We start from the raw sequence: 26,464 nt of genomic DNA on the forward strand, positions 1-26,464 counted from the left end.
GCCCACGTTCACAGGAGCGTTCCAACCCAATGTGATATGCTGACAGCATTGTGCCAGACTGGTGTAATGTGCGTGCACGACTCTTTCGTCAGGGGTTTTTCCAGAGCTTCCAGGACACCCTAGAACATGCTGTATGCCACTTTGTGAACCAGCAGAACTGGAATCTGTAGAATAGGGGAAGACAATCTGGTGTACCCAAGATGTTTTGGGCTACAGTTCCCATAACTAGGGATGTACTACAAACCCTGTGACTTCTGGTCTGGGGGGGGTCCTCAGCAGGGAAATTGAGGCTGCTTAGGGCCCCACAGATTTCCCCAGAGCATTAACACATCTGTTGGATTTCACAGGGCAGCTGTCCTCCATTCTAAACAACACGATCAGCTAATAGTGGCTGTCATTAGCCATTCACTGGGAAAATATGGCCATAAATTGTGTAGTTTATGGCATTTGCAGCCATAAAGCTGTGGCCATTTACACCACAATTTACATAGAAGGAAGTGCTTTATGGCCGCAAATGTCATAAACTACACAATTTGTGACCACATTTTTCCTGCGATTGGCTAATGATGGCACCATTAGCCAATTGTACCATTTAGAATGGAGGAGTGCCACCCCACAGGAAATCTGACAGACTCAGTGGGGACTGTCTCCTGTGAACTTTGCAGGTCTGCTTTGCAGCGGATTCTCTGCCATCCCTACCCATAACCCTTTGCTGATGGCCATGGTGGCTGGGGCTCATGGGGGTTGTAGTTGAATAGATCTGGAGGGCACCAAGTTGCCTACCCCTGGTCTAGAAGATGGAAAAATCTGAGTCCACCAAACTTAATTTCTGTAGGAGAATGGTTCTAGGGATGCATATATGGTAATACATAAATAATTGGCCAATGCACAGTACAACACCGTTTCTACAATTTTTACAACAAAATTATAAAAATAAAGAGGGAAAAAGAGAAAACAATATATGCATATATACATATGGGTATATACAAATCCATGTATGCATACTTTTTTCTCTTTTGTCCTCTTCTTTTTGTAATGTTATTATTGTTGAAATTTCACAATGAAAAGGTGTTTGTATGACTGCTTTGACACAAGGCCAGCTATAAAATATTTGGGATTTGCCACTTGCCAGAAACCTTCTGTATATTTTCCAGCACAGAACACCCCCGCCCCACCCCACCCCCAGATCCCTGGATCCCTGAATTAAACTTCTATCTGTAAACCACCGAGAGAGCTTCAACTATGGGGTGGCATAGAAATGTTAATAATAGTAACAACAACAACAACAACAATATCCAGTTTTCAGGCAATAAAAAAATAGTTGCTGAGATCATATTTGTTACCTGTGGTCAACAAGTACTTAGATATGCCCTAAATTGACCCAACATCATGCAATGGAGCAGATCTTTTTTTGACATTAAGAAGGGAAGAATATATGACAATTTCTAAAGAGATTCCAATTTTTAGGCCCTGTTCAGATGCCCATCAGGGAGGGCGGTTAGGTTAACCATGGTTCATCATGGGTATTGCTAACCACTGCACGTGCTGCTGCCACATGTGTAGGTAACCATGTTCCACAATGTGGTTAGACCAACCTTTCTTTAACCACCCTCCCTCTTGCAGGAACTCACAGTTCTCTGGATGGAGGGCCATGTATCTCAGCAGCCTTTGTGCTGTCAGTCATTTTGGTGCTTGGTGCTGTCAGCCATTTTGGTGCTCACTGACTTCTCCTTTGGCCGCTCTTGCCACAGAGCTCTATGGCAGCTGTCAGTTAACCATAGAGGCTGCTCAGACATCATGCTAGGCCATGGTAGAGACCACTAACCATCTTCCAGCAAGTGGTTAGTCAATGTAGTTAGTCTGTGGTTAATAAACCACCATGGTTGGTACGGATGCCTGTTCAGACAACACGCTAAGCTAACATGGTTAGCTCAAAACTCCTAACCATTATGGCTTAGTGTGATGTCTGAACAGGCCCCAAAGTGATCCATCAGTCTGCTACGCTGAAATACTTGAATTTAGCTGATGATGAGAGGCTTCTCAAAATTCTTGTTCAGCTACCCCATGATGGCTCTCTGATTAAAAAACTCAATTGCATATGGTGTTTGTATCTGATAGCTCTTAAAAGCACCAGGAATATCCATCAATGGACTGAATCGAGCTTGCGCCTGGTACACCACCACATATTATTATCATGATGTCAGCTGAATTCATCCATAGCGCCACAGGATTAAATGCTATGTAAGCCTCTCTTTCTGATCACACTAGAGCTACAAATTGGATGGTAATATGAGGGGCTCAAGTGTGCGTACCTGTGGGCCACAACAACTGCCCAAGATATGTCTGCATTAGAAACAGAGCTTGACGTAGTATGAGTGAGCTAGAATTGCATTCGCACAGGGCACTCACCTGTCATACCTTTCATGTTCAATAGCAATCATTGGTCATGTTTCAGTTCTTCTTCCTACATCAGATCTAATGCCAGCATGACAAATCTGCAGTGCACACAAACCCTAAGCCACAGACGACCACCAAAGCCATCCCGCTAACTTAAATAAGACCGGGAGTAATTGGCGGTGGGAGTGGGGTGAGCAATATAACTAGTTTTCAAGTTGTGAGTACTTTGGCTTAACTGGATTGAAGATCACAGTGACAGGCACTGACCAATTGTCTAATCAGCAACTTGCCCGCCATTTTGTATTGCTTTTACGGAGTATGAGATCAGCTTCTTTGTCACGGAGGTTGGGGATGTGCAATGAACGGCATTGTCTCCTTAGCGCTGCCGCTGCCACACAACAACCGCTGTTCATTTCAGTGGTGCTTGCACAGGATTCCCAAGCTGTCGTGCATGGTGCGTTGTGTGCGCTCTTGATCTACACACTTTACTTCTGCCAGCCTTCCAATGGAATGATTGCATGAGTAAATGACTCATGATGAGCCAGAATGGATATGTGGTATTTTATTACTATTATCATTTTCTCCCGTATTTAAAACAGAGAAAATGTCCTTAGCTCTTTTCTCCCCTCCTTTTATAACACTCTTTTAGAGGGCAGAACAAAAGAATTTGGCAAGATAAGTTTTACAGTATTAGTTTTGTAGCTTCGTAAGGTATTCTGCAACCAATTTATATCAGTGCTGAAATGATGATGTGTTAGGATATATTATTATTATTATTATTATTATTATTATTATTATTATTATTATTATTTTCATATCCCACCGTTTACCCAATACTGGGACTCAAGGCGGCTTTACAACATTAAAAACGTGTACAGTTAAAACATATAAATAGAGATATACAAAAGTTAAAATATAATTAAATCAATAATATTAAAATTGTATAATATTATGTCATAAATGCTTTCAGTAAAATTACAGAAAGATTTTTTTTTCATGCTCGCATCAGGTTAGAAACTCTAAAGGTTTTTACTGTCAGTGTTTGCTTTTGTTCATACGTTTGTTTCATTCTTATACTACCCAATAATAGCCAAAACTCTCTGTTAGTTTTGCTAGGTTATTCCTATCCCCTTTTATAATAAAGGGTGGGTTTTTTTAAAGCAACATCATTTGCCTGAATTTAGCTGATACATTAGTCCAAATTTAGCTTCCTTTACAAAAAAGAAAATTTTGAAGTATCATTTAGCATGAGATCTTTCATTGTTCTAAATCTGAAGTTCCCAGTGCCAGCATTTGTATATAGTCCATATCCCAGTGTCACCATTATGTCATCAAAAGGATCCCAGCATGTCTGCCTCATGAACCTTAGAAACTCTCAAGTTAATGGGATATGTCAACGCTCCTGCTCTCTACATTCATTAAAATTAAGCACCTTTCCCCTTAACCCATCTGTAAACATAAAGTCAATCGGCAGCTAGCACATTTCCCAGTCAGCAAGCAGTATTGTGAATTTTATCTTCTCTTGCAGAAATCAATTCGTCTTCGTTGCAACAGATGAAATTTCTTGTAACACCTCTGCAGGTAACAATCATTGATACTTCTTGATGCATCCATCCGAGTCTCAATATCCTTTTACACATGCCACAGTTAATCACTAGAGAAAGCCTAGTAAAGCCCATAAGATAAATCTTTGGAATAGCTTTGCTCAGTTGTAGCTCAAAGCCTCTAGGCTTTGGCGTAGGAAACACATTAGGTTATTCTGCTGACGTTGATGTTTTGTTTCACGATTACATGATCTAAGAAAGTAACCGCTATTTTGAAGTTTCTTTTGTAAAAATAATGATAATAATAACTCTGCAATGTGGAAGGAAGGAAGGAAGGAAGGAAGGAAGGAAGGAAGGATTCTGAAAAATTAGCCTGGTTGTGCAACCAACTAGACTTCAATTAGTCAGATCCTGTCACACATGCTTATGTAGATGTGGTTGCTATTGCCACACGAAGCTGTGTGTGGATGCCATTACCCCTGCAGTTGCTCCAAAGAAACCCATGGGATTCTTTCTGACAGCATGTTTCCCACAATACATAGGGAATCCCAGCTTCTTGGGAGGTGTAACATTATGTGAATGTACCCTTGAGAATAACCTTGAAGGTAGAAGACTTCATATGTGCTCAGATTGGCAATGGCTTAGGACTACCCACTAAGACAGCAGCAACTAGTTACATGAAGTACATGAAGGCAATCCTTACGTCAATGCTTAAAAGGGTGCTGGCATGTATTCAGTGGGCACACCCAGAGTTCGTGGAGAGTCTCCTTTTTATTAGGTCCTTCTCTCTGCCCCCCCCCCACACAAAGTTTTAAGTGCATTTTTAATGGTTTGGGTGCAAGAACGGTTTAAAGGGAACAACATCATATGCGAACTAGCTGCAGTTCCTTTTGAAGATGCCCATGCAAGAAACCGTTAAGCCACTTCTGACATCCAGCTGAGTTTTCAAGTCAGCATGTGGGTTCCATTGGCTGATGAGAGGGAAGCTTCCAGAATGACCAGTGAGAATCTAATGGAGGAGAAGGTTTTGTGTGCCCCCTTTGAGAAATGATGGGGTCCTAGTAGGTGCTAACAGATGGTTCAAACTTTTTTCAGGCTAATGGTGCTCTGAGTGGGTGCACAACTGTTACCTGTAGATAACAAAGCAAGGGCATCTTGCTGTTATCATGGTCTAAAAGCAAAGTCAAGGCTCCAATGGTTTTACAGTAAGACTTCCAAACCATGGATAAAGCATTTAGGCTCACCTGCCCCTGCACAGCTAAGGAAATATTGACATTACACATTAGCAGCACAATCAGGAGTGACTCCTATTGCATTCCATGCCACTTACTCCCAGGTAAGTGTGTATAAGATTATAGCCTGAACCAGATTTAAATTGGCATAACTGATGTCCTGGTAATACCCATACACATGCCGGCACACACACAGGGGGTAGGAGGAGAGAGCTTCCTTTTTTTTTCTATTATAGTTATGTGATTTCTGTTAAAGGTCCATAGCCAAGCAACTCCACCCAAGTCTGAACTATTTCCACTCTCATTCCTGGTTTACTCCTACAACTATTTCTGTATTATTGTGCTCCTAATATGGTGTGTTTTACACATGACCAGTGGTATTTTTTGTGCTAAATTACGACTGGAACTATTGTACTGCTTCCTCTGGGACAATTTTTGAATGGGACAGTAAAAATTGTTCAAGAGTAGAGTATAACTACTTCTGTCCTCCTGAGAAGTAACAGTTGGCTAGAGTGTCCTTTTCAACAGCAAACCCACAGACTCATTTATTTTGGCAAAGGGATATGGGATAACTGCTACTTCCTGCCACAGCCTGGAGGAGGAACAATAACATCTCAATCCTCACTGCAGGAGAAATGTGGAAAGACTAGAGAAATGAAGTCCTTTCCGGTTGAAGTATGGCGAGGGTGGGTAATCTGTGTCCCTCCAAATGTTGTTGGCCCAATCGGAGTTGGAGCCAACATCATGGCCAAAAGGAGATGGAGTCCAACACCATGTGGAGGTCCACAGGGGAAAGCATCATTCCCAGAGTTCCTTGGAAAAAGAAAATGAATTAAGAGAGCAATCCTATGGCTGCTAGACAGTGGCTAGACGGCCATAGGATATGCCATTTTCTGGGAACCGACCTCAGATCTGAAATTGTCTGTCTAGCAGAAAAAGCAGGGCAGAAGAGGTGTGGAGGGAATGATCCCCCCGTGCTTCTCCTGCCTTGCTTTGGATAGGCGGTCACCTCCAAGTCCGGAGGCAGCTATCTAGCTAGGATTGCACCCTAAATCGGTGTAAGCTTGGGAGGGGCTGTGGCTAAGTGGCACAGACCCGGCTTTGTATGCAGAAGGTCCTGGGTTTGATACCCAACATCTCCAGATAGGGCTGGACAAACTCCTGCCTGAAACCCCAGGAGAGCTGCTGCTAGTCAGTGTTGACATTACTGGGCTAGGTGGACCTACAATCTGACTCACTATAGGGTAGCTTCCTATGTTCCTATCATGCCCTGTGCTGCCCTCTCCCCAATGTTGTCCACACATTCAGGAAGGGCCTGAAGGGAAGCCCTGCAGGATACACGTAGGCTGTTTCTGTGAGCTGAAACCATTATCAAAGTTCATCCAGAACTTCGCATCTCACCCCATGTTATTGCTTCAGGCGTCCCAAATAGGCTCCTGTATAATTGTGTGTTAATCCTGTAGGGGAGTCAGGCACTGGTGATTCAGGGTTCCAGTGAGATATGGCGGGATCGTGGCAGAGCACATGGTAAAGTCCATGGTTTGCATGGAGAAGGTCCCAGGTTCAATCCCCAGCAGCATCTCCAGAAAGGGCAGGAACAAAACTCTGCCTGAAACCCTGGAGTGCTGCTGCCAGTCAGTGTCAAGAATACTGGGCTAGATGGAGCACTGTTCTAACTCAGTACAAGGCAGCTTCCTGTGTTCCCAGTGGTTGAGTCTAAACATGCTCCAAAGACAGACTGTTCAGTTGGTAGTGCCCATTGTCATCCTTGGCTGCAGGCTATGAAAGTTAAAGGAACTGGGGTGGATGGGAAGATGTTGTGTGGTTAGACCTGGGTTATGCTTTATGTTCCCTGAAGATGAGATTGGGGAGGGGGGGTGACCAAGCCCATATGCAAAAGAATACTGACTTCTTGGCCAGGAACACTCTTAATTAAAGAATTACGTGGGTGAATGTGAGGGGAGAACATTATGTTGCCAATATTCCTTGATTGCCTCCCTAAGTGAGTTTCTTTCCACACTTCCCACATGGTTTCTGGGTTCTTCCATTAAGGGTATTAAAAGGGATGAAGACACAGGGAATTGCATGACAACCCCAAATGTAAGGCAGTACAGCTCTAGTAACAGTTTTGCTCTAGGAGCACTGTAGGATGAGCTAAACAGGCTGTGTATCCATAGGGAGTCTCACCTCATTCTTTGGACGTCACCTCTCTTCATTCCTACTGATCTGTTGATGCAAGCACTTGGGTGCAGTAGAAGCTGCTTACCTTTTGCACAGGGATGTTAAGAGAGTCTGCAGGAGGGGTGGAATCCAACACACTCCCCCTCACCCAACTTCCTAGGCCCCTGTTGCCAAACCACAGAGCATTCGTGGACCCTCTCAGTGAGCACTCCACAGTTCGGTGAACACCCATCCTCCTAGCAAGCCACCATTGTGTGCAGCAATGCTGACTCGGGTGTTTCTGCATAGGTAATATGGTGTAATTGGCAGCCTTAAAGAGCTGCCAATTATGCAACATTACCTACCCGGAAGTCCCTGAGCAGCCATTGCTGTGCACAGTGGGAGCTCGCTAGGAGGCTAGGCAGCCCCACAGCTTCATCGGGGCCTCATCGGGCAGTGACGAAGCTCGCACCGCACTGCAAGCAGGGGTGGGCAATGGCTCGGTAAGCGCCCAATGAAGACGGGTGAAGGTGAGTCCATTCATCCCTACGTTTGCAAACTTGCAGATTTACAGAACATTATAAAGAAGTACTGTTTGCTAATTCAGTCTGTGTGCCTTAATCGGTAGATCAATCAACTAAACCTTTAGTTGATTAATAATTGGTAATTAATAACTGGTAACGACTTTTAATCTGTGAAGGCAATGTTTAATCTGTAAAGCTGAAAGTCAAGATCATTCCAGTGTTGTATTTGGAGGCACATTGGTGCAACAGGAAATGAAAACATTTTCAAGATGGGTTTTCCTTCTAGCAACAAATGCCTGGTAGCTTGTGTTTATTGTATGGTTAAGTTGCCACACATTTCCTCAACATCTCAAAAAAAAACCACACACAAAAACCCAACCCCTACTTATGGAGAGATATTGGTATGAATTTGCGATATTATTTACTGGTTAAAAGACAGGTGATTAATCAGTAGTCAGCCTCCTAAGTGATGAAATAGGTGTGATTTTAATCTAGATTTCAGATAGAGATGGGGTTGATTTAATCATTTAATCATTTATTTATTTCTATACTGCCCAGTAGCTGAAGCTCTCTGGGCAGTTCACAAAAATTTAAACCAAAAAGCACACAATAAAACAATACAAAATCTATAAAACATTAAAAAAAACCCACAGTATAACAATACAACCAGAATAAAACCTAGCAGCAATGCAGGGATTTAAAATACAGATTTAAAACAGCAAAGCTAAAAGTCTAGAAAGCTAAAATGCTAAAATGCCTGGGAAAATTAAAAGGTCTTCACTGGCGCCAGAATGAGAGGTAAAAGGGAAACAAAAGCTATGTGTAATCCAGTGAAGACAATTAATGTGCAACAGGCAAAAGAAATTTCCCTCTACTATGCTGTGCACTGTCTTTTTCCAGTCACTGCTCACAGTGAATCAAGTAGAACTAGATTGTTTGAAAAGGGTCCAAAGCTCAATGAACTCCTCAACCAATACTCACTGGCCATACTGCTAGATTTTCACAGTGTCTCCATGTATCATTGGTTGGACGGTTTCAGATAAAAACTAGTTGTGCCTGATTTCCAAAGTATGACAACACATGGTAGAGAAAAAGTGGTTGTCTGAATCCACCTTTTCATTTCCTTGGTTGGAACTAACAGCTCCTGTCAGGAGATCTTCCAGAAGAGAGAACCTATATTGTAGGGGTGGGGTGGGTTGTTTTTGACAAATGCTGGACTTCGTAGGAGAATGGAAGGATACACAGTTTTGATCAGTCACCTCTGTTTTTGTATAGCTAAGGGCACAATCCCACACATGTTTAGACAGAAAAAAGTCCTACAACTCCCAGCATGCCCCAGGATGGCTGGGGAATGCTGGGAACTGTAGAACTTTTGTTCTGTTTAAACATGCATAGGATTGCACCCTTAATGTTATTAACAGTATTGATTCTTGCAAAGGGGACATGTTTTACCCTTTACTTTGATGAGCTGAAGAATAAGAGGGTGTTGTGCCTTTAATGTAATAGGAGTGTAAAAGGGGGAATATTGGGATTTGCAGCTTGTCATGAAGGAGTGTAAAAGAAGTTGCTCCTGGTGAAATTCCATATATGACTGTGCTATGTGCAACTGTTTCATATACAACTGTTAAAGGTAGAATGTTGCTATCCTCCATTAACTCTGGGCAGCCAAATTCTTTACCAGAGATGAAATGTATGCTTCTTGCAAGATGTAACTCTAATGGCCACCTATTTGCATTTGCAATTTTGATTACATTGAAATACTCAACTGCTTCCCCTCCACCTTCCTTCCTTCCTTCCTTCCTTCCTTCCTTCCTTCCTTCCTTCCTTCTTTCTTTCTTTCTTTCTTTCTTTGTTTCTTCCTTCCTTCCTTCCTTTCCATTTCCCTATCCCCTCTTGAGATTTTGTGATACAATGTCATTGTGAGGAGAACAGCTAGGCTTACAGATTAGGGATGTGAGAACCCATCCCAGCTCGGGTTCTGCAGGCACCCACAGAAGTGCAGCCCCGCTTGCCCTCCCCAGACTGGTGTTCAGGCCACCCATGACCTCAATGAGATTTCCAGGCATTATGCCTCTAATAGCACATTAAGCTTTCCTGGCCCCAACTGCACATATTTAAATGTGCACTTTTTTCTTTTTTTTTACTTCCTTTTTGTGCACACAACAAAAGTGGGGAAATGGCGGGCACTCACTGGATGGGATTGCGGTGGGTCCTGGAGGATGTGAGTGGGGCGTAAGTGGGGGTGAGTGAGGACAGCGTCTCAGCAGGCACAGTCTGGGTGTTGCGGGTGGAGGGGGCCCTACTACAGATCCCTACTACAGATCCCTAGTACATCCCTACTACAGATTTATGAGGATTTATTCGGGTTCATTTTTACTTTGAATTTGCCCTGGTCACACGCACAAATGCGAACGGCGGCGCAATTTTCTGGAAAAGCTCACAAGTTCCCAAAGCTGCGGTCACATTTGAAACAATGTGGATTTTTAAAGATGTTTCCTTTTAAAAGCAGATTTTTTAAAAAATGTGCACTTACATACTTTAGTCTGCGGGGTGAAGAGCACATTTTGGGTGTGCACTTTAAAAAACATGCAGCTAAATGCACACTTTTTTGGTTTTTTTTGGGGGGGGAAAGTTGACATTTGGTAAGAGGAATGGAGCCAAACAACCTTAGACATGAAAACAGAAGAATCTTGACAAGTTCAAACCTCACTGATTCTCCCATCAGGAGTTAGATATGTGTGATTCCTATCCTGCAAGGGGAGGGGGGAAATCCTGCATGGTGTCCCTTTTCTTTCACAAAACAGGCCTCCTGATTTTTTCAGAATTGTTTTCAAACAGCATCTTTATTCCCAATGGATTATTTATTTATTACATTTCTATACTGCCCAACAGCCGAGGCTCCCTGGATAGTTCACCACAATTAAAACCATAAAATACTGCATGACAAAACACAATATAAAACTTCAAAAGTTTAAAAGTACCACAGATAACCAAAGTAAAACCCAGCAGCAGTTACACCCCAGAGAAAGCCTGGGTGAAAAGGTGCATTTTCATGAGACATTTAAATAGGGATGGAGAAACCCACCCCCTTCCGTGATGGGCGAGTGCCCACTAAAGCACTGCCCTCCTCAAGCCCCTATGAGCTCGCCATGTCACCCACATTCACCCTGGATCTCATGCGTGAGTGTTCACCATTTTGCCAACCTTATTTTTATGGGGAAAAGGGGGTCATTAAAATGCACATATTTAAAGATGTGCAAATTTGGGCTGGGAAAGCTTGATATATGCAATATCAGAGGCATAAATGGGCCATGTATGCCTCTAATATTGCATAGACCAGCCCTTCCCACCCCAAATTTGTGCATATCTAAAGATGCACATTTTTAATGACATCCTTTTCCCATAAAAATAAGCTTGGCAAAATAGTGGGCCCTTGCGCACAGGTCCGGGTGAGTGCCAGGAATGTCCAGGCATCTGCGTCATGCCTACATTTAAAAGATGTCACATTTTCTGCCTCTCAAACTGCATGAGGGAAGGTTTTCTACAGAGAAGGACTGCCACTAGGGTTCTTCATGGAGACATTGCGTTGGTTTTGGAATCACCAGCAGGACCGGCTCTGAAGATCTTAAATGTTGCCTGGGTATATATAGGGGAAGGTGGTCTGATAGGTATCCCGCTCCCAAGTCATTTAGGGCTTTATATGATAGTAACATAACCTTGTACATTATTTACTGCATTTTGGGTTGCTTGTAGAAAGAGTTTCAGGATTTATGGATCTAGTGGATGTGCTACTCACAAAGCATCGATTTAATAAACGTATATGCCACCCATCAGTTTAAAACATTTCCATATGCAAAATAACTCTGACTGTGCTAAAGCCAGAACAAGATGTGCTTTAGGTTCGTATGCCAGCCATAGACGTTGTGTGAGTGTGCTTTTTGTGTGCATCCCCTCCTCACCTCTGTGTGTGCATAGCCCAGTGATGGGAAGCCCCATGTCAGTAACGGCATTGTCTTTCCCACTGACATGCTTTTCATTTGATTTGATGTATTTGTTTACAGTATTTATACACCGCTTCACATGAAAAGATTTCAGAGTGGTGAACCACAAAGGGAACAGAATAAAACACTATGTTAATAAATAAATAAATAAATAAATAAATTCTGAATTTAATAAATCGCAGCTGGTCACCCCTCAAAATAACAATGTCTTCAGGAGGTGCTGAAAGGAACAAAATGTTGGTGCCTGCTTGACCTCCGAAGCCAGAGAGTTCCATAGAAGGGGGGCCGCCACAATGGAGGCTCTTTTCTTGGTGGACTCCAACTGGGCTATGGGTCCATGTGGAACCATCAGGGACATGCCCTCTGATGACCTTAGTGACAGGGCAGGTTGGTAAAGAAGAAGGTACTTTTTCAGGTCCCTGGTCTTAACTAAAATGCCTAGTCACTGAGCCCCCCCCCCACCTTCTCTCCATGAGCATTTGCACCTACTGCCATCATTCAGCTAAGACAGGTGCTGAATATTTTTCAGGCTGAGGGCCAAATTCAATTGTGAAGATGCTTGGGGGGCGCGGGGTCACATTCCAGTGGTGGGCAGGGCCAAAGGCCAAGGGGCTGGAGCCAAGATAAAAAGAGAGTGTGTAACCAAACTACCAAGAATGCCAGCATGTTTTAGCTTAAAACTCTTACTGCGAGCAACTCAGTCTTAGGAGAGGCATTTAGAATGGGGAAGAAATCAAACCAAAGCCAGAAAACCGCTTAGCAAAAGGGAAGTGTGGCAAAAGGGGTGTGGCCAAGGGAAGTGAACATGGCCCTGTAGGAAATTGCAGAGGGCCAGATTGGACAGATTTATGGAAATAGTACAAAATTACATGAGCCTTCTATTATTTATTTCCAATTCTGTACATAAATGTTTGAAAGCCGAAATATCTGGAAGGGCGCCAGGTTAGGGAAGGATGATGTACAGGTTTGTACAAATAACAGGTTTGACAGGTCCCTGCCCCAAGAGGCTTACAGTCTAAAATAGACACAGAGAAATAATGGAGTGGGGGTTGGGGGATGGGGGATGGAGACAGGAGCTTTAAGTATGAAGTAGAGTTTTCATTCACAGTTTAATTTTAAAAAGAAAAGTAGATCATTTCTATCCTGCCTTCAGCACAAGCCTTCCCCGATTAACATAGTAGCTATCCTAGCAACTGTGAATACATGTCCTGCTCTAGTCCTGGCTCTTTGCAAGCAAATACAGGGAGTGATGCAGTAGAATAATCGATTTGGCAAGCAAATGGTCAAACACACAGATCTCAGCCCAACTTAAGGCGGCGTAGGCTAAGGCAAGACTGGTCTAAGTTCTACTGCTATATGTCCCCTTCATGGGTCACTGCCTTGTTGTGGCGAAGGGGCTTGCGTAACTCAGTGAAGCCATAAGCTATGCCGTGCAGGGCCACCCAAGACGGACAGGTCATGGCAGAGAGTTCTGACAAAATGTGGTCCACGGGAGAAGGAAATGGCAACCCACTCCAGTATCCTTGCCAAGAAAACCCCATGGAACGTATCACAAGGCTAAAAGATACGATGCCGGAAGATGAGCCCCTCAGGTCAGAAGGCATCCAATATGCTACTGGGGAAGAGCAGAGGGCATTTCCAAGTAGCGCCAGAAAGAGTGAAGCGGCTGGGCCAAAGCCGAAAGGACACTCAGCTGTGGATGTGTCTGGTGGTGAAAAGAAAGTCCGATGCTGTAAGGAACAATATTGTTTAGGAACCTGGAATGTCAGATCAATGAATCAAGGTAAGCTGGAGGTGGTCAAACATGAGATGGCAAGATTTAACATTGACATCTTGGGAATCAGCGAACTAAAATGGACATGCATGGGTGAATTTAATTCAGGTGACCATCATATCTACTATTGTGGGCAAGAATCCCTTAGAAGAAATGGAGTAGCACTCATAGCCAACAAAAGGGTGGGAAAAGCAGTACTGGGGTACAATCTTAAAAACGATAGAATGATCTCAGTACAAATCCAAGGCAAACCATTCAACATTACAGTAATTCAAGTCTATGCCCCAACCACTGATGCTGAAGAAGCTGAGGTTGATCGGTTCTATGAAGACCTACAACACCTTCTAGAACTAACACCAAAAAAAGATGTCCTCTTCATCATAGGGGATTGGAATGCTAAAGTAGGAAGTCAAGAAATCACCGGGATAACAGGCAAGCATGGCCTTGGGGTACAAAATGAAGCAGGACAAAGGCTAATAGAGTTTTGCCAAGAGAACACGCTGATCATAGCAAACACTCTTTTCCAACAGCACAAGAGACGACTCTACACATGGACATCACCAGATGGTCAATATCGAAATCAGATTGATTATGTCCTTTGCAGCCAAAGATGGAGAATCTCCATACAGTCAGTCAAAACAAGACCTGGAGCTGACTGTGGCTCAGATCATGAGCTTCTTGTTGCAAAATTTCGGCTTAAATTGAAGAACATAGGGAAAACCACTAAACCATTCAGGTAAGACCTAAATCATATCCCTCATGAATATACAGTGGAGGTGAGGAATAGATTTCAGGGATTAGACCTGATAGACAGAGTGCCTGAGGAACTATGGACGGAGGTCCGTAACATTGTTCAGGAGGCAGCAACGAAATCCATCCCAAAGAAAAAGAAATGCAAGAAAGCCAAGTGGCTGTCTGAGGAGGCTTTACAAGTAGCTGAGGAAAGAAGGGAAGCAAAAAGCAAGGGAGAAAGGGGAAGATATATCCAACTGAATACAGAGTTCCAGAGAATAGCAAGGAGAGACAAGAAGGCCTTCTTAAATGAACAATGCAAAGAAATCGAGGAAAACAATAGAATGGGAAAGACTAGAGATCTCTTCAAGAAAATCGGAGATCTCAAGGGAACGTTTTGTGCAAAGACGGGCATGATAAAGGACAAAGAAGGCAGGGACTTAACAGAAGCAGATGAGATTAAGAAGAGGTGGCAAGAATACACAGAAGAACTATACAGGAAAGATCTGAATGTCCCTGATAGCCATGATAGTGCGGTCACTGAACTTGAGCCGCACATCCTAGAGAGTGAAGTCAAGTGGGCCTTAGGAAGCATTACCAACAACAAAGCTAGTGGAGATGATGGTATTCCAGCTGAGCTATTTAAAATCCTAAAAGATGATGCTGTTAAAGTGCTGCACTCAATATGCCAACACATTTGGAACACTCAACAATGGCCGCAAGACTGGAAAAGGTCAGTTTACATTCCAGTTCCAAAGAAGGGCAACGCCAAAGAGTGTTCAAACTACCGCACAATTGCGCTCATTTCACATGCCAGCAAGGTGATGCTCAAAATCCTACAAGCTAGGCTTCAGCAGTATGTGAACCGAGAACTACCAGAAGTACAAGCTGGGTTTTGAAGAGGCAGAGGAACTAGAGATCAAATCGCCAACATTCGCTGCATCATGGAGAAAGCAAGAGAATTCCAGAAAAACGTCTATTTCTGCTTCATTGACTATGCTAAAGCCTTTGATTGTGTGGATCACAACAAACTGTGGCAAATTCTTAAAGAGATGGGAGTACCAGACCACCTTACCTGTCTCCTGAGAAACCTGTACAAGGATCAAGAAGCAACAGTAAGAACCCGACATGGAACAACCGAGTCGTTCAAAATAGGGAAAGGAGTACGACAAGGCTGCATATTGTCACCCTGCTTATTTAACTTATATGCAGAGTACATCATGAGAAATGCCGGGTTGGATGAATCAGAGGTCAGAATTAAGATTGCTGGGAGAATTATCAACAACCTCCGATATGCAGACGATACCACCCTAATGGCAGAAAGCAAAGAGGATCTCAAGAGCCTCTTGTTGAGGGTGAAAGAGGAGAGTGCAAAAGCTGGTTTGAAACTCAACATTAAAAAAACTAAGATCATGGCATCTGGCCCTATCACTTCCTGGCATATAGAAGGGGAAGAAATGGAAGCAGTGACAGATTTTACTTTCTTGGGCTCCAAGATCACCGCAGACAGTGACTGTAGCCATGAAATTAAAAGACGCTTGCTCTTTGGGAGGAAAGCTATGGCAAACCTAGACAGCATAGTAAGAATCAGAGACATCACCTTGCCGACAAAGGTCTGTCTAATCAAAGCTATGGTTTTCCCAGTAGTAATGTATGGCTGTGAGAGCTGGACTATAAGGAAGGCTGAGCACCGAAGAATTGATGCTTTTGAACTGTGGTGCTGGAGAAGACTCTTAATCAACCCTGAGTGCTCATTGGAAAGACAGATACTGAAGCTGAAGCTCCAATATTTTGGCCACCTAATGCGAAGAGAAAACTCTCTGGAAAAGACCCTGATGCTGGGAAAGACTGAAGGCAAAAGGAGAAGGGGACGGCAGAGGATGAGATGGCTAGATAGCATCACCGATGCAATGAATATGAACTTGAGCACGCTCCGGGAGAGAGCGCAGGACAGGAAGGCCTGGCATGCTATGGTCCATGGGGTCACGAAGAGTCGGACACGACTGAATGACTGAACAACAACAACAACAACAACTGTTATATGTTAACTGAAGGGCAATATATGGTTATTGGAAATGAATTGTAGGCCTGCTCCCTTGCTATAAGACTGATGATATGATATGATATTGAAATGTAAGGTTGATTATCTATGCAGTACTGAACTGTAATATTGCCAGTGTTATAGGTATAACTTTTAAGCAGAATGGTATTTGAAGTTTGTGTGTAATGGAGTTTAAATTTAATCCTTTTAAGTAAGTTTTTTTTATATTTTTTCATTTTCTTTCTTGCTTTCTTCTTCCTTCTCCTTTTGTTTTCTTTTTTGTTGTCTTTTCCCCCCTCCTTTTCATTATGGCTGTGTCCTCCTAAGAATACTGTACTGTTGGGAAACTATAGATAATGATTAGGTTGTTGGTACTGTTTATTTCACTTATAAAGATAAAAAATAGAATAGAAAGTGTGTATATTTATATATATATATATATATATATATATATATATATATATATGAACACAGGCAGACAACATGGAGTGGTCAAGAACGGGGGTGGTCAAGGGAACAGGCAAGAGGTCAAGCACAGTAAATCAGTCCGGTACATTACTCAGTTCAGAAGCAGGGTCAAGAAATGGTCCAGGGTCAGTAGCACGGAGCATCCATTCCAAGGCACAGGAGAGAAAACAGCAGACGCTGGAACTGGCAGAGGCGTTGGTTCCAGCAGCTCTCAAGTGACCAGCGAGAGCCGATACAGCTAAAGCTACTAGAACCCCACACAGTGCTCAGCTGCTTCCTGTTAAATTTACAGCTGCATTTAGGTTAATCTAAGAGCTTTACGGCTGCAAATGGTGTCCACTATGCCATTTGCATTGGGAGATCCCTCAGCCAGCGATATGGCATGCCACTGGCGGCCGTGTCTACAACTATGTGGAGCCAGTGGTCGGCTCCATGGACTCACCATGGAGCAGAGCTGGTCAAAGAGGATTCCAGGGGGAGGGACAGATTGCTTCCCCCCGTGGGTGGATTCCTGTCCGGAACAGCAGGTAGGGAATCCGCCCATCCCTAATTGTACCCATGAGATGCCCCATGGGGGCAGCCATCCTTATTTCCATTCAGTTCCCCTGGAAACAACACTATGTAACATCATGTCATGTAACATCATTTCCAGGGAGATATCTAGGGATGGCGGAGAATTTCTCCCCGAAACTTCGGGGGGCCGAGCGCCAACGTGTTCGGCCCCCCGAACAAGTTTCGGGGAGAAATCCTCCACACACCCCCGCACCCCGCACCCCCCCCCCGGGACAGGACTTACCTTCACCGAATGTCCCTCCCGGTGGCTGGTCCGGCCGGCGGTTCGGCGGGTGTTCGAGCGAGGCGGGAGCAGCAGCCGGTCTTTCGACCGGCTGCCACCGCCACCATTGCAATGAAAGGAAAAAAAAAAAAACGCCCCCTGATAGGCTACGTGACGATTCACGTAGCCTATCACGGCTAGATTTGCAAAGTCAGCCGTGATAGGCTACGTGAATAGTCACGTAGCCTATCACGGGTGACTTTAAAAAAAAAAAAGAGTGTACGGATAATGGCGGCCCCCATAGGGACCCGCCATTCCCGTTCCTTATTTGGTCGCTGTAGTCTACGTAAATGTTTACGTAGAGTACGGCGAAAATAAGGGCAACGCTTTTTGCCAGGTACCCTGGCGTGTGTTGACTGCGAAGGGGGAGGACAAAGGATCGTGACACCTTTTATCACTGCAGTAAACCATGGTGTATGGATTACAGGGGGCTTGGATTCTGTGTGTGTGTGTGTGTGTGTGTGTGTGTGTATTTACATCATCACAGGTTAGCTGTTAGGGTAAGAGGTGCAAATACGGGTCCCACAGATGAAACACCGGTGAACACTTGGATTATCTTCTCTTCTCGCATAGTTGAAGCTTGATTAATCCTCCTCTCTCACGCAGTGAGAGATGCTGGCAAACCTTTCTGGCATCTTTGTCATGATCTCTTTGACAGCTTGCCTTTCTCGCACTCACAGTTCTAGGTCAGTTCGCATGGCTAGTCGAACGTGACAACTTGACAAGATTAAGGCGAGCCAAGGTTCTGCCATTTGTAAATGGAAGGGGTTGCAGTGATGGTATCTGTTGATAACAAAGCAGTGAAATGTTGTTGTTGTTGTTGTTGTTGTTGTCCCTCTTGGCTGAAGAATGTGTGTGGGCCTCTGGATGGCAGAGAGAGAGCACAGGTAATCCTAGGATTATGCAGTTTTCTAGCTATATAACAAGAAAAACGTGAATAATCAAATACAGAAGTTTATATGTGTGTGTGCGTGTGTGTGTGTGTGCGTACTTACAGCAGGTCTGGACAATTTATGACCCATCAAAAACAACAGCAACAAACAAACAAACAAACACCCAGTCATCTGTGGAGATGATAACCCTCCTGTTTTTGTAGCTTACGTGTAACTACAAAAATAGAGTTCACACAGGACAGACAATTATTTTTTATCATGCTTTTACCTGATTGTTATCCCCTTTAGGCCTTTAGTAGGCAACATTAGTAGTGTGTGTTGGCATCAGTTTTAGATAGTCCAGAAGCTTTATCAGTATGTTTCCTCTCTTTAGTACATGTGGGTTTGTAATGGTGTCAGACACACTTCCAATCCACCAAGCCAAGTACAGGCCACAGGTAAGGATGGACGGGCTCTCCCCATCTGGGTTTTCCAGGTGCCCAGTCAGCCCTGCCCCTGCTCATGCACTCCCAGACCCACACTCGAGCCCCACGCCCACTCGCCAAGCCACCCGCACTTACCCGGGCCCCGTCCTCCTGCAGTGGGAACTCCACATTGTGAAACAACCTGGTGATGACAAAAATGCACACATAGACTTGCATGCTATGGGCTATTTATGCCTATAACCTTGTGTATATGGGTGATTCATGGCTCCACTGTGCGTATAAATCTATGTGCGCATTTTTGTGATTGCCAGGTTTTTTCGCAACTTGGTGATCACAGGGTGGGTGGCTTGGTGAGTGCGAGGTGTCAAGTGGGGACAAGGATTCGGCAGGAACAGCTCGGGGGGGGGGAGGGCATGGGCAGTCCAACAGACTCCAGGACTGAAACAGGTGTGTGCACCATCCCTAACCACAGGTTAGGGGTTGGATATGGCCAGTGGTCTGGGTTGGGTTGGTGGATTGAGAGTTGTATAACTTGTATTCTAGGTTGTCCAACACTGTTACAAACTCATGCTTAGTGAAGGGTACTACTGCTCTCCTGTCATGCTTGTGGGCTTCCAACAGGCATCTGGCTGGCCACTGTGTTAACAGAATACCGGACTAGATGAACTTTGATCTGGTCCAGCATGGCTCTTCTTATGTTCTTATGTTTTTAAGGGAGAGAACATAATGGTAAAGCTTCTGGACTATTAAAGACACATGCCATCCCACCGTTTCACTCCAATAGGGATGTCTTAAATGTAGACATGTCAGAGAAATCTGGCATGGAATCAAATGAGTTTGCATTGTTATGCATCTGACCCATGGATTCCACAGCAGACTGGCTTTTCTCAAGACATGGATTCTGCGGACTTGTGGATCGTGTGTGTGTGTTTAACTTTCCCAAATTGTGCACAAATTTGGTAATAGAAAGATTTTTTTTTGGTTGTTAAAAAAAGAAAAGGTGAAAACGCACACCTCCTCCGTAGGCTAATGCATGAAAATGCACCTTTGGGGGGATTTGCACCTTGGGGGGGGGAATTTGTGTACTTTTGTGAGTGCAAATTTGCACTAATGAAAATTTGCACAACTTCGAGAACTTGAAAGAGAAAGTGGATGATGGAATAAAGGTGTCTGACAATCCTAGGGGTGGACGAAAGTCCCTTACCTTTCGCCGAAGCTTTTTCGCGGTGGGGGGGAGCGCTTCGCTGCTCCCCCCGTGAAGTTCAGGCCGGGGGGGGAGGCTTCCCGCCTCGCCCGGCCGCGAACGCGAAAGTAAAAAAAAAACACAAAAACACGTCCCCTGATAGGCTACGTGACGATTCACGTAGCCTATCACGGCTAGATCTGGAAAGTCAGCCGTGATAGGCTACGTGAATCGTCACGTAGCCTATCACGGGTGACTTTAAAAAAAAAAAGCGCGTACGCGAATGGCAGCCCCCATAGGGAGCTGCCATTCGCGTTCCTTATTTGGTCGCTGTAGTCTACGTCAATGTTTACGTAGACTACGGCGAAAATAAGGGCAACGCAAATAGCGTTGCCCTTATTTTCGCCATAGTCTATGTAAACATTGACGTAGACTACAGCGACCAAATAAGGAAGGGGAATGGCGGCTCCCTATGGGGGCCGCCATTATCCGTACACCGAATGGCGGCTCCCTATGGGGGCCGCCATTCGCGTACGTGCTTTTTTTTTTTTTTTAAAGTCACCCGTGATAGGCTACGTGACGATTCACGTAGCCTATCACGGCTGACTTTCCAGATCTAGCCGTGATAGGCTACGTGAATCGTCACGTAGCCTATCAAGGGACGTTTTTTTTTTTTTCTTTCATTGCAATGGCGGGGGCGGCAGCCGGTCGAAAGACCGGCTGCCACTCCCGCCCCGCTCGAACACAGGACGAACCGCCAGCCGGACCCGCCGCCGGGAGGGACATTCAGGGAAGGTAAGTCCCGTCCCGGGGGGGGCGGGGGGCGGAGGATTTCTCCCCGAAACTTGTTCGGGGGGCCGAACACGTTGGCGCTCGGCCCCCCGAAGTTTCGGGGAGAAATTCTCCGCCATCCCTAGACAATCCAGGAAATGCTGATGGAATAAAACAGAGTTTACACAATCCATACATCCCTACTTAAATGTCAAACTACACATTAATTTAAAGACATAGGGTTTGTTGGTTTGTTTTGTTTTTTGCTCACTCAAAAATAGATGTGGGGGACCCACTCTGGATTGGGACACTAGCATACAGGGTAGAAGGGCTTTAAACTTTTGCCCCCTTCTGTGGTCCCAGTCCAGATCTGCAGCCAATGCCTGCCATTAGCATTGTCAAAAAACAAAACAAAAAAACATCTATTCACTTCAATGGATCCTTTTTTTAACAATGTAAACTGTAGTCTCAAGTGGCGGGGGGGGGGTCAATAGAGATTGGGTCTACAGTAGAAGGGGAAAGGTTGAAGCCCCCTAATTCTCATGTTAGGGTCTTGAACAGGGTTAGGTTCCCCGTGCTTAATTTTGAGTAAGGAAAAAAAAGGTAATGTGTAGTTTAACCCTAAGGATTCCCTACTGAAGTCCTCAAGAAGAATGACAATGTCAGAACACAATCAGTGTTGTGTGTACTCAGATGTGCCAGCTCATCAAGTGAGATCCATGTACCTTCCACATATACTCAGCCCATTGGGATGTGGATTCAGTGCACAAATACATGCATATATATGCCTGCACTTTGATGCTTATCTGTTCCCCATTGAACTGGCTGGTATGCCCATTGTTATAAGGATGTACATCACCATACAGACCTATAAGTTGTGGAACATGAGAGCTAGATAGGGCCTTGACATATTCAACCATGGGAAAAAATGAATCCCGTGACCTGTGCACATTCTTCAAATGAAACAAATCTAGAAGCCATAGGGAAGGCATAGAAGAAAAGACACACAGACCCCACCCCTGCCTTCCCAGAATCCTGCTGAAATCCTTGTTGGCTTCGGAGATCTTGTTAGGCTTTGGCCACATGCTTTCAAGCCTTCTTTCTTAGCCATCTTTGGAAGAAGGGTATCCAAGAAGCTATATGCTAAGTGAACTTCTCACGCAAATGATGCAATCAGGAAGAGGAAGCTAATGTCGAGGCAGCAATGAATGCTATGGCCAATCAAGGGCAGGGTTATTAAGCAAGATAGGGGAATTTCAGGAAATGGTGAGAGCTGAATTTCTCCTCTTCCCACACCTTGTGACCAAGCCAGTAGGGATGGGGGAGAATTTCTCCCCGAAATTTCGGGGGGCCGAGTGCCAATGTATTTGGCCCCCCGAAGTAGTTTCGGGGAGAAATTCTCCACCCCCCTGGCCCCCGCCCCCCCTGGGATGGGACTTAACTTTCCCGAATGTCCCTCCCGGCGGCGGGTCCTGGCGGCGGTTCAGCAGGTCTTCATCAGGGGCGGGGGCGGTAGCCGGTCTTTTGACCGGCTGCCGCCGCCGCCATTCCAATAAAAGTAAAAAAAAAAAAAAACGCCCCCGTGATAGGCTACGTGACGATTAACGTAGCCTATCACAGCTAGATTTGCAAAGTCAGCCGTGATAGGCTACGTAAATCGTCACGTAGCCTATCATGGGTGACTTAAAAAAAAAAAAAAAGCCCGTACGGCTAATGGCGGCCCCCATAGGGAGCCACCATTCGCGTTCCTTATTTGGTCGCTGTAGTCTATGTAAAGATTACGTACACTACGGCGACCAAATAAGGAACGCAAATGGTAGCTCCCTATGGGGACCACCATTTGCGTACGCGCTTTTTTTTTTTTAAGTCACCCGTGATAGGCTACATGACAATTAACGTAGCCTATCATGGCTGACTTTGCAGATCTAGCCGTGATAGGCTACGTAAATCGTCACATAGCCTATCACGGGGGCATTTTTGTTTTTTGTTTTACTTTATATTTCGCAGCCGGGCGAAGTGAGGCGCCTCCTCCCCGGCCTGAATTTCGGCTGGGCGAGGCAGGAAGCCTCCCCCCCGGCCTGAATTTTGGCCGGGCGAGGTGGGACGCCTCCCCCCCCCGGCCTGAACTTCGGGGGAACAGCGAAGCGCCTCCCCCCCACCGCGAAGCAAGCTGCGAGACCAGGTAAGTGGCTTTCGTGCACCCCTACAGGCCAGATGCAGCCCACCTGCTAAGTATGGTGGCCTAGTAGGTGCTTGACATAGACCTCTGTTTTGGCCATCCCAGACAGGCAGCAAAAATGAGCAGCTAACAAGCCCTCCTCACGGCTGTGTAGGCTTGTGAATTGCCAAGACGTTGATGTAGCCTCTGAAAGAAACACAGTTTGTGGCCTCTTGGGCCGATGAGCAGCTTCAACTTTTTCCTGACTGATTTGTTTCGGGAGCATCATTGCAGTTTGGCAGGATTCAGAACGGAAATAAGGCTCGGCGCTATCGAATAACTCCCTCATGTTTCTGTTCTTTCCATTTCTCTTCAGTTATCTTCACCATCTTTCTCCATAAATTCCATGCTTGTGTATATATATTTTAGTGTGTAAAGACAGTCATACCAATAGCAACTCTTCAGAACCTTGTTGATGGTAAATAAACCCAATAGCCATTCCTTAACAAAATGAATTGTCCCAGTTTACTACTCCCCAAGCCAACAGTAAGGCCTGTGGTGCCATCTCTTTGAGAGCAGTATCTGCACCCATGGAGCTAACCTTTTGAGCTTCTCAATTTTCATGTCATGTAAAAGTGTGTTTTCAAATTAGCATTTAAAAAGAAGGGAGCCTGCATGCTTTCAGTTTAAGCTGACACTGTTCCTTTTCCTCTGTGGAAATGAAATTTATTAATCATACTAAAACCATCATATTCTGAAGGTAGAGGTCATCCTGAGGAGAGGGGAAAAAAAGTATATTCATCACCTGGGGTGGGGGGGGGGGAGGGAAAAAGATGCATATTCTCAGATGATATCTATGTGTTGGTTCTCTGGAAATGTCTTCCTCCAATGCTAATGTCTTTGTTTCTTCATGAATCTGACCTTCTGTGCTGGAAAGAAGAGTACTGTCTCTTCAAAATCACAACCTAGTCAGTCCAGCAATTCCTTGCTGGTGGTGCACACGCATGAATGCACACACAGAGCTCATGGTTTCCCCCATTCATTTCAACGGAGGAACTGAATAGCCATCGACATTTGGCCTAAAGCAGAATGTGAAGGGAACTGGAAAGTTCCCTCCTCAGGGGAAACACCTTATTTGAGGGAAGCCAGAGTTTTGATAGCAGTAGCAACTGGGTTTGTTGCCCGATTTCCCCTAAAGTGCAACTTGAAGCAAATTTGGAGATTTCTAATCAGGGGAAACATCTGATGAATTTCCAGGGGGGAAAAAAGAAAAAAACAACAACAGGAGATCCCAATAATACTTGAGAAAGGGAGGTTTCCACTAGTGCTGTGCTGAAACCCCACCTGCCCTATCCCAGCCTCTTTGCTTCCCTACAGAAGAGGCAGCCATTTTTTGCCTCTTTCGTTGGGATGCTGAGATTTTGGAGAAATGTCTCAGGGTTCAGGTCCTCAGAGCTTATCTTACTGTAAGGAGGTGAAAGAAAGAATAGTAAAAGAAAGGAGGTCTTTCTTTTACTATTTCCCCCTGTTCTGTTCTTGCAGCTGCTTGAGCTTCTTGGAAAGCCCCCACCCCACCCCCCAGGCCTTCAGCAAGACTCCCTCCCCTGGGGCTTTCCAATGTGGCTGCCTGGTGAGTGCGCAAAAGCTGAACAAGGAGTTCTTGTTATTTATCTTATATTTTTTTCTTGTTGTTAAAAGGATTTTAATAACAACGAGGCAAGACCACAAATGTCTCTCTCAGCTTAGTCCTGGCTAAGTCCCCGGTCCATGGCCTGTCAGTAACCGGGCCACAGGGGTGTGCGAAACCCCTTCACCTTGGGTCCACGGGGGGTCCGCGGAGGGGGAGGCTATCCGTCCCTCCCTCCCCCTGGAATCCTCGCTGGCCCCAGCCGGCTCTGCTGCATAGTGAGTCTGCAGAGCTTCTGGCTGGCTCCAGTCGCTGGCGGACGTCCGGCCGCTGGGATGCAAATCGGCTGCATAGCGGACGCCATTTGCATCCCTGTTCTACAAGTAATAAAACTTTACGTAGCCAATTACTGCAAAGAATAGGGATGCAAATGGTGTCCGCTATGTGGACGCCATTTGCATCCCAGTGGCTGGACGTCCGCCAGCGGAACACCCCCCCCAGTCCGTGGAGAAATTGGACTGATCTCTGGCGCCAAAATGGTTGGGGACCGCTGCCCTAGGGTGCTTTCCAAGAAGATGAAACAGCTGGGGAGGATTAGGGATGGGGGAGAACTTCTCCCCGAAACTTCGGGGGGCTGAGTGCCAACGCATTCGGCCCCCCGAAATTGGCAGTGAATTTCTCCACCACCACCCCGCCACCCGCCCTAGGATGGGACTTACCTTTCACGAATGTCCCTCCCGGCGGCGGGTCCCGGTGGCGGTTCATCGGGTCTTCGTCGGGGGCGGGGGCAGCAGCCGGTCTTTCGACCGGCTGCCGCCGCCATTACAAGGAAAGTAAAACAAAAAACAAAACCCCGTCATAGGCTATGTAATGATTAACGTAGCCTATTATGACTAGATCTCCAAAGTCAGCCATGATAGGCTACGTTAATTGTCACGTAGCCTATCACGGGTGACTTTGAAAAAAATAAAGCGCATACGCAAATGGCAGCCCCCATAAGGAGCCGCCATTCGCGTTCCTTATTTGGTCCCTGTAGTCTGCGTAAAGATTTACGTAGACTACGGTGAAAATAAGGGCAATGCAAATAGCGTTGCCCTTATTTTCGCCGTAGTCTATGTAAATCTTTACGTAGACTACAGGGACCAAATAAGGAACACGAATGGCGGCTCCCTATGGGGGCTGCCATTTGCGTACGCGCTTTTTTTTTTCTTTTTTCAAAGTCACCCGTGATAGGCTACATGACGATTAACGTAGCCTATCACGGCTGACTTTGCAAATCTAGCCGTGATAGGCTACGTTAATCGTTAATAATCCCAAATAATGAATTGGAATGCTCCCAAAGTTTTGTACAACTTCCAAAATTTATTTATTTATTTATTTATTACATTTATATCCCAGCTTTTTTCCCTGTCAGGGTGGAAGCTGAGCCCATAGAGCCCCAGAGCAGTTCTGATTCTGAGGAGGAACAGCAATCCATGGGAGAGGAGCTCGCTCATCTCTCACAGGCACAGCAGCTGGCAGAGATTCCTCCTGCCAGCATTCCTGGGAGAGATAGTGACCCTGGCAGTGAGAGAGCACTGCAGGGGGGGCTTGCTAGATGCTTGGCGCAGTCGCAGGGAGGTGCGACAGATGGAGGCCACCAAAAGGAGGCGCTCCGCTCGTTCAGCGCGCAAACAACGGTCGCGTCCCAAGGACCCAA

The 26,464-nt window shown here is 45.2% G+C and overlaps 1 protein-coding gene across 1 annotated transcript in view; it reads left to right on the plus strand.

Annotated features, from left to right (window-relative positions):
* RBFOX1 (RNA binding fox-1 homolog 1) overlaps window positions 1-26,464 on the plus strand; it is a 379,715-nt gene that overhangs the window by 326,662 nt on the left and 26,589 nt on the right. Inside the window, exon 13 of the mRNA XM_084817880.1 lies at window positions 3,926-3,978. Coding sequence (XP_084674006.1) covers window positions 3,926-3,978 — 53 coding nt within the window. The remainder of the gene's footprint in view (window positions 1-3,925; window positions 3,979-26,464) is intronic.

Source organism: Heloderma suspectum, chromosome 12 (assembly GCF_057233095.1).
Source record: "Heloderma suspectum isolate Gila_16-S chromosome 12, 16-S_ref, whole genome shotgun sequence".
NCBI lineage: Eukaryota > Metazoa > Chordata > Lepidosauria > Squamata > Helodermatidae > Heloderma > Heloderma suspectum.